Source organism: Hipposideros armiger, unplaced genomic scaffold (assembly GCF_001890085.2).
Source record: "Hipposideros armiger isolate ML-2016 unplaced genomic scaffold, ASM189008v1 scaffold_260, whole genome shotgun sequence".
NCBI lineage: Eukaryota > Metazoa > Chordata > Mammalia > Chiroptera > Hipposideridae > Hipposideros > Hipposideros armiger.
Genome location: NW_017731610.1, coordinates 1,449,962 through 1,458,682, shown reverse-complemented (window position 1 = coordinate 1,458,682; position 8,721 = coordinate 1,449,962). Strand labels below are relative to the sequence as shown.

The window sequence follows — 8,721 nt, the reverse complement described above, 5'->3', positions numbered from 1 at the left end:
ACAACAAAATTTAGTAAGAAAGGTGACATTTACATTTTTGCAAATGTCTTTTAAGTCTAAAGGTTGATAGAAAATAGCTGGTTTCTCGTATCTGTTTCTGTATTCAGTGTGTTGCTATTGGTTGTCCTGGTTGAAGTGTATGAAGACAATCCAGCCCCACACAGACACGGCTGGATTTTAATAGTCTTTACAGATAATCGTGGGTACATCGTGTGGCCTCTGGAAAACTCCTTTGTGTACTCATGAGTTTACAAGGTGAATGATATCTTAGTATTATTTAACAACAGCTTGGACCTTGTGGACCTCTTAATGGAAAGTTTCAGGAACTCCAGGGGATCCTTGGACCACACTTGGAGAACCGGTGGGTTAGGGAAATGGAAATGAGAAGAATTGTACTCTAGTCATTATTTTACGTTTTCTTCTGATTCACACATTAACTAGGAAAAAAAGTACCGGGAACTTTAGAGTATGTGACCAAATTTAGGCAAGTTGTCTTTTTTTTTTTTTTTTAATACTGTTTTTTAAATGTCAGTGCAAGTCCAATGGAAGTGTCAGGGTGACTTTGGTTGCAAGTAACAGAAAACCCTTTAAAAGAAATACATTAGCTCATTATCTTCGTTCAGGCTGTAGCAGAATTCCAGAGATTGAGTGGCTTGAACAACAAATATTTGTTTCTCGTGGTTGTAGAAACTGGGGAAGTCTTTGAGTTCAGGGTGCTAGCCTGGTCAGGTTCCTCGTTAAGTCCACACGTGGCCTTCCTTGGTGCGTGTGGAGAGGAGGAGAGATCTCATGTCTCCTCTTTTTATAAGGACACGAATTCCATCATGGGAATCCCACCCTTACTATCTCATCTAAACCTAATCACCTCCCAAAGCCCCACCTCCAAATACATTGGGGATTAGGGTTTTGATATGTGAATTTTAGGGGAGCACAAACGTCCAGTCCACAGCATTCACAAAGCTGAAAAGGAAAGGCAAGGTGATCTAAGAGCGTGACGATACCCCAAGACATAGCTTGCAGAGGCCCAGTTTTTCTTCCTTGGGCCCCAACAGAGGTAATTGCTTTCTCATTCATGAGCTCTGGAAAAATATCTTTGTCCTGTGATTCTTAGCTGAATCCTAAGACGTACTCGAATTCAGATTAAGTAGCTGTGTCCACCCTAAATTAATGACCGTGACCAGGTGAATATAACTTTCTGGTCGACCTAAGTCAAGTGCTGTGTTCCGGGGGCAAGAGCAGAGTTGGTGTGTCTGGGAGCGCGCTGTGCCCTGGACCAGTCCAGGCTCTGGGGGGGGGCAGAGCAGCCGCAGCGGCTCCTGCGTCCTCTCAATTCTCTACACTATTCATGGGGATGATAGACATTAGTAAGCCAGTGAAAGTACTGGGGAGATCAAGATGGCAGATGCAGCCCCTGCCCTCAGGGCTCGCTGAGATGGCCGGGCACATGAGGAAGGGGCTGCCTGTAATAAAGATACATTCATGTCTTCTGGGGCTAGCTCAGCCGGGTAGGGCCTTGGGGAAGGCCTGGGTTTCAACTGACCCAATCCCTCTCTCTCTCCCCGCCCCTTAATTATAGAAAGTAAGATACATAAAATGTTCCCCCTCCTCACGAGTACCCGCCTTAAGTACAATTACGTATTTAAACAAAAGTGAAGTCATAATGTTTACACAGCTCTCACAATTTTCTTTTTTTTTACGGAGCCTTGTATTGTGGGCATCCTCATTGTCATTGTACACAGATTGAGTTCATCTGTTAGCTCAACAGCTGAAACAGTAATCTACTGTGAGTTTGCCTGTTTGATAGGTCTTTTAGTAATCTCCGGTTTTTGTAGTTTTTACTATTACAAATAAAGCCTCAATGAATTTCCATATGCATGTAACTGTGTTTCCCCAAGTATTTCCATAAGAGTGAATTGGGAGGTCAGAGAATACATACGTTTTGAATTTTGATAAACACTTGTCTCTCACACACACGCATGCGGGCACACACACACACACACACACACACACACACATACATACATACATACACATACACACACACACACATATATATATATCCTTTTTGGAGCCAAATATTGAAGGATGAGTAGGTGTGCCCTAGGTGGAAAAAGCAAAGAGAAAGGCAGTGTCTGAACCCTCACTGGGACTACCTGGGGTGGTCAAGGTGGGACCTCCCCAGGCAAAACCACCAGGAAGGGCAGCCTTCATAGTTTGTGACCTGACAGTCTTATACGCTGAGGTGTCTGTCAGGCAGTCCCGGGAGACCACCCCAAGACCTGGTAAGCCATTCGTGCTGGCATGTTGAAGCCCTAACGATGACGAATCTCTCCAAAACTTGGACAGATGCATTAGTTAAAATGTGTCCGTATGTGTTATAGTAGAAATAATTAACATCCCATTTGTTAATTGTCAAAAAGGTAACATTTGCGGGGTGCTGAAGTCCTTTGTTCCCACAGTTATATTTCAGATTACTGTGCTTGGGTACGGTTCAGTAAGAGACCTACTTACGTAAAAGGAAGTTGTTTAAAAGAAAAATGTGCGTTCTGTCATTGTTGAGTAGAAACAGCACCTTGCACTTCAAGTTCCCACAGAATATAAGTAGACCTTTGCTGTTGGAGGGAAGGAGAGCTTACTTTTTCTATTTGATGGTATTATTTTTAAATGAACCAGCGTAGCAGTGTGGCCTAACAGTCTGTAAAGGTCTCCCACCTTTCTTCTGAGCGTCAGACCATCCACATCGGCAAGTCAATACAATCTACTGGACCACTGCCATTATTATAAAAAGTCAGGCAATATTAATTTCTGTTGTTTTTCTGGTAGTCTGAGGGAACGTGGGTAATAGAAAATAATTGGTCAGAGTTTTATAATTCACAGAGGCAGCTAGGCCACTTAACAAAATAGTCCTATCTAACTGCCCTAAAAAATCTCTCAATTTTGTTTCTCTGGTTCAGAAACCATATTCTGTTTCCTTATTTCTCCTTTTTGTTTTTGAACAGCTGACCCACAGAGGGAGCCTTTGGTGGTGAACGAATCACTGGGTGTAAGTCACTGTCATGGTTGGGTTTGTTGTCGTCGTTGGGGTTGTTTTGGTGTTTTGAGAGTGACTGGGGAGGTGGGACACCTTGGGGAGGGGTGTCCGCATTCTTTTAGGAGACAGGAGGCCGTTGGCAGCATGCTCTCCACTGGAGTTCAGCATACTGACAAGAGTTTTGACTTGTTCTTGTCCACGTTCAACTGTATCCACATACGTCATGAAATGTAGTTGTTTAGTTCAAAAAAAAAGGTCACCCTGAATTCCGCCCCACTGAATTTAGGTCAATGTCCTGAAACAGAACAAAGGAAATAGAAGAAGGCCCAGTCGCTCAGACTAGGAAACTCACCTGGAACATGGATGCTAATGAAATCCCTCAAAGAACTAGGAACTTGCAATTCGTTATTACTACAATGACATTGCAAATGGGGACCATGATGTTAATTTGTCATGGTGCTATAGGCAGACAGATTTTATTTTGAAAACTAAAGTTCACTTTATGTTTTTGGAAAGCTTTTCTGAAGATACTAAACTATAATTGCCATATATGCATCTTTTCCCCCACGTGTGGTTCTCATAATCTCTTGTGCTTGAAAGGAAACTTTTTTTGAATGCATTTATAGGGGACCTGATATCATACAAGGAGTGAACATTTTGTAAAATGCTTGCAAATCGCAGGCAGCCACATTCTTTCCAGTGCCCCTGGAGGACTGATTACCCGACAGCTGTGAGTGACATTAGCACTCACGCCAGAACACCCCATTTTGTAGCTAGATGCTCGTACACGGTCTGCTGAGTAAGAAGGAAGAGGAAAGCCCACTTGGTTTGGTTCAGGTTTACCCCCCCACCAGAGCCAGCGAGGTGACTGTGAGCTCCCCAACGTGTGCTCCATACTACCTCAGTTTCCCAGAACCCCTGAACCCCAGCATCTGCCTTTCCCCACCTAGGCATGACTGTCCTTCTTAAATACACACGACATTCTGTAGCTTGGATTTAGAACGTTGTAGGACATTCTGAGACTTCCCCTCAGTAAACAAGAAAAAAAAAGGACAATTGACACGATTTACCAAAGGGAAATCTTATGACAGAATCCTTTAGCATTTTCAAGTAAAGAAAAGAGAAAATCGTGAGGGATTGTTGGATGGGAAAAGAGTTCATAGAATTCAGAAATATCTTCTCACTGATTTCTTACCCTCTTGCCATAACCATTTTAAAGATGAGGAGAATAAACACAGTGAGATAATAATTGGTTAAACCAGAACTTCTTCAAAAGGAAGATGCTCTGTGCTCTTGAGCTTCTGGGTGAAATAGAAAAGAATGCATATTCCAGCTCCCGTGAGCGTTCCCACAGACGGCCAGGTTATGGAAATTACCTCGCTTTTTTTATTTCTGCCTTCAAGACTTGGCAGATGACCCGTAAACAACCTTTCCCATTGTATGTTTAGGTCGAAAATTCAGGCTCAAGAGCAAATGAAGACATTCACAGCAGATCTCATGACAAAGAAGGTAAGTTAATGAATTTCATAGTGGTAATTTTAATAGTAATTGTAATTACCATTTGTTAACTGCCTTCTATGTGCCAGGCCCTGTGCTAATTACTTCCAAATTTCCTCTTGTTTAATTAATGTAATCTGTAGGGTGAGCTTTAACAGCATCACATCTGTAGTTGAGGCAAGAGGCCATGGCGAGGTCCAGTAGCTTGTTCAAGGCCATGCAGCTTGTAAGTGGTGCCTTGCCTTAAACAGCTACCAGAGCTTTGCCAGTAACCTCACAGTGCGCCCATCCAGTGTGAATAGGAAATGCTCAGGCCCCTGTTGCCTGTACATAGGAGTTCTGTGCTAACTTCTGACAGGAAGTCTCAGTTTGATACACATCAGAGATGCCACAATTACCATATTTTGCCATGTAAATGTGATCCTGTGTATAATGTGCATCTATGTTTTTGGCCCAAACTTTCAGAGAAAACAAATTTTTCATTTTAATTTTTAATTCAGATTTTTATTTGTTTACATACAGGTACTTGTTTTTTGTATTGTAAAGGAATTTTAGCATATTTTTTAACATACTATGGTACAAGAAATGTTACGTAACAAATAATTACAAAATACAAGAACAGATATAAGGTATAAGAAATTTTATGTACTGGTAACAGATTTACAATATTTACGCATCATAGAACCCCAAGAACTCTTCATCAGTTCCAAGGTCATAAGTTCAACAAAACCAATTATCGTATTCCAGGGTATTATTTTGTATATGGATATCGTTATTTATCTCTAGAGTTACACTTTTAACTCATAAGCATAAATAAAAGAATTAAAAACTTATATAGATACAGAATTACCCAGGTATAATGTGCATCTTTATTTTTCCCTCACAAATTCGGGCAAAAAAAGTGCTCATTATACACAGCAAAATACGGTATGTAAATAGTTTCCCAGGGGTCAGAGCTTACTCCATGCAACCCTGAGGCTGCCAGTGCCCAAGGAGTAAGTCTCTTCTCACATGGACCATGGCACTTTGTTGATTCCTTATTCTAAGAATGGGGAAAGAGATCTTAATCTCCTGTGGAGTTATTTTTACAATGTGTTACACCATACCTAGTTTTGTCATATCTTAAAATTTAGTATCCTTGCTTCAGATGCTTTTTTAAAAGTGTTACAGATACAGGTGGATCCACATTATGCCCTTCCCTAATCCCACCGCTCTTCCTTTTATCTACTCCAAAGGGAACCACTATTCTGCATTAGGAAGAGGGCACCACATTATAGAAACCGTCTCTGCCACATTTGTTTATTCAGCATTCCGTTCCAAAATTGTGTCATGTTAATGGTATATAACTCTAGTTACTTCACTTTATTGCTGTTTAGTATTCCATTGTGTGAATATACCAGTTTTTCTTGTTTGCTTATTTTGTTGACAGACGTTTCAGTTTTTTGCAACTTTTCCCAATTACAAAGAGTGTTGCCATGTGTGATCTTGTACCTGTTTCCCAGTGCATATGTAATGTACCTATAACTCCAGGTGTGGAATTGCTGGGTTTATAGGCACCTCTTCAACTTTAGTAAATGTGCCCAAGTGGCCCCAAGTGGTGGACAGTTGTCAGTCCACGCCTTCTCCCATATTTGGTTGTCAGACTGTGGTATTGAGTGTTGCATACTTCTGCATACTGTGCTGCTACACGAGCAGGCTGGAAATACTGCCGAACCTGCCGTGTGAAGTCCGCTGACCCTCTTGCCCCTTGAACCCCATTTATTCTCTTCTAGAAATGGAATTTCTGGGACTTACCTGACATCGTTGTTGTGAGGGTCCTGTCACCTTCATGTCTAAAGTGTTCTTCCCTCTTTCCCTCCCCCTGCTACACACACCCCTAAAATAAGCACTGGAATGAATAAATATTTAAGCTTTTTTCCCTTTTTGTATTTATTACTCAGAGATCTCCAATGGTAGAAAGGACAACACAGAAGCTGTCAGAGGCCACAATGCTGAAGCAAATCCTAAAGAGGTAGGTTTTCCTAATAAACTCAAGATTTTCGTATTTTATACATAGTGTTTTTCACCTGCGCACAAAGGTTTCACTTCTTTGTATATATTAAAAATAAAATGGAATTGTTAAGAGTTCTCCGTGTCACTTTTATCTGTTTATGCTCCTGTAATGTTTAGGTAATTTGACAGGTCCCAGGATTATTTGGACATGTCCATGTTGTGCAGTCAAGAATGTTTTTTCATGTACTGTCTTTCATCAACCCTTTAATGGGCCGCTAAGAGAAGAGAAAAACACTACCAATTTATTTGTGACATGCCATCAATTGTAAGACATAGGTTGACTTCAGAGATGGTAAAACGAGAAATATTTTTTTAAAAGACACATTTTTAAAATGTTGAAATATAGTATGTAACCAAAAACAGATTTGCATATTTTCTATACGTTTACATTCGAATCCCCCCCCCAAAGACTCAAGCCAAGAAAATGAGTCTAATCTAAATCTAGATGCCAAAAGTATTATTCTAGAATTTTTAAAATGTATATAAAAATTTATCCCTAAGGCTAGAAGCTAATATAATGTGCCCTCGTTTCAGTAGGTTTGGATCCAAATTCCATTGCCGTTAACAGTCATTCTTAATTCCAGGTTGAAGAGGAAGAAAGACATACGCCTAAAAGGAAAAGAAAGAAGCATTACCCCTCTTCAGACGATGAGCTGGGTATTTAGAATGTTTACCTTTCTGTTTTAGCCATCTTTGAAAACCATATTATTTTCACATATCGTGGGCCAATTACAGAAAACTTAGAGGGTAGTACAAGCTGACCGTTGATGAACATGAGGATTGGGGGCCCTGACCAACTGCACGGTTGAAAAGTCAAGTTCAGTTTAAATCGGCCCTCCACATACACGAATTCCCAACTGAGGATTCAAACCACAGTTGACCCTTGAACAGTGAGGGTTGAACTTCGTGGGTCCACTTACATGCAGAGATTTAAAACTCAAACCCAGTCTGTTCAGGGCTCAATTGTAATGGTTGGCTTTGCAGCTCTAGAGTCTAGTTTGTTTGCAGACCGGCCTGACACCTCCACGATCTTTTCTGGACTTGACCTAGAAAGTAGATTGTTTCTTGGGGAAGGCCCAACCCCTTGAGTACACAAACCCAAGCTTCCTCTGTCACCTGGGCCTGGGCTCCAGCCAGGTGCCACCAAGTCTCGTATTTGAGATCATAAACGAATGGCCCCCACGACTAGTGAAGCATGTAGGAGACGGGTATTTCCTAGCCCCTCTGTGCTTTCAGGCTCACTGCCCCGCAGTCTGTCCACTGCTGTCCATTTGAACGTGCTGCAGTGACGGAAAAGCTCTCTGTTTGTTGTGTCTAGTGCAGTCATTACTAGCCAGGAATGACAGTTGAGCACTTGAAATGTGGTCAGTGTAAATGAAAGACTGAATTTTTAATTGTATTTAATTTTAGTTAATTTAAATTGCAGTAGCCACATGTGGCTACTGGCTACCATATTGGACAGTGCAGAGACTTTTATACTTTAACACCTGAAACAAAGCACAAATTAAATAAATACTTATTAAATAATACGTGAGAAAGAATGGATAGTTAAATACTTTCCTTTTTTGTTGAGGAACATGTAATTATAATTAGTGAGTTCACGCTGTGCCTAAGCATTATCCATGGCATAATACTTTATACCCATTCACAATAACTATGTGAGTTCGGTATTATTGCCATGGTTAAAGAAAATGGGATTCTGAGTGATTGTGACTTTCTCTCCACCAAGTAAATCTGATTCGCAGCCAAGCCCATGGTTTCAGTCACTGAGCTACACCCTGAGGTAACTTGTTCAGGAAGTTAAAGTGTCTGTGGGGACGCTGCCTTTTCCATAGAACCTGCTGTTTAGTTGATGTCACTTGAGTATTTGTGAATTTTTTATATTGTTATATATGTATATATTTTTTTCTTTTTTAGTTTTTTTAGGCTTTGTCAGGGCCAAGCCATTAGAAGTACATTTAGAATAACTTTGGCTTCACTGTATCACAAACCTAAGAAATAGAACCATGCATTTCATTTTTCATTTAGCTTTTATTCCTTTGTGGTTCTGTCCAAACTGATTTACAGATGATAATCCAGATGTCCTGGATTCCAAAATAGAAACTGCACAGAGGCCATGTTCTGGAGCTGAGCTGCAAGAT

The 8,721-nt window shown here is 40.8% G+C and overlaps 1 protein-coding gene across 1 annotated transcript in view; it reads left to right on the top strand.

The window, feature by feature from the left end:
* Positions 1-8,721, top strand: part of BOD1L1 (biorientation of chromosomes in cell division 1 like 1) — a gene marked incomplete at its 5' end in the record, with an annotated part of 62,383 nt that overhangs the window by 39,520 nt on the left and 14,142 nt on the right. Inside the window, 5 exons of the mRNA XM_019656498.1 lie at positions 3,000-3,043; positions 4,480-4,540; positions 6,469-6,539; positions 7,165-7,237; positions 8,648-8,718. Of these exons, the coding sequence (XP_019512043.1) occupies positions 3,000-3,043; positions 4,480-4,540; positions 6,469-6,539; positions 7,165-7,237; positions 8,648-8,718 (320 nt within the window). The remainder of the gene's footprint in view (positions 1-2,999; positions 3,044-4,479; positions 4,541-6,468; positions 6,540-7,164; positions 7,238-8,647; positions 8,719-8,721) is intronic.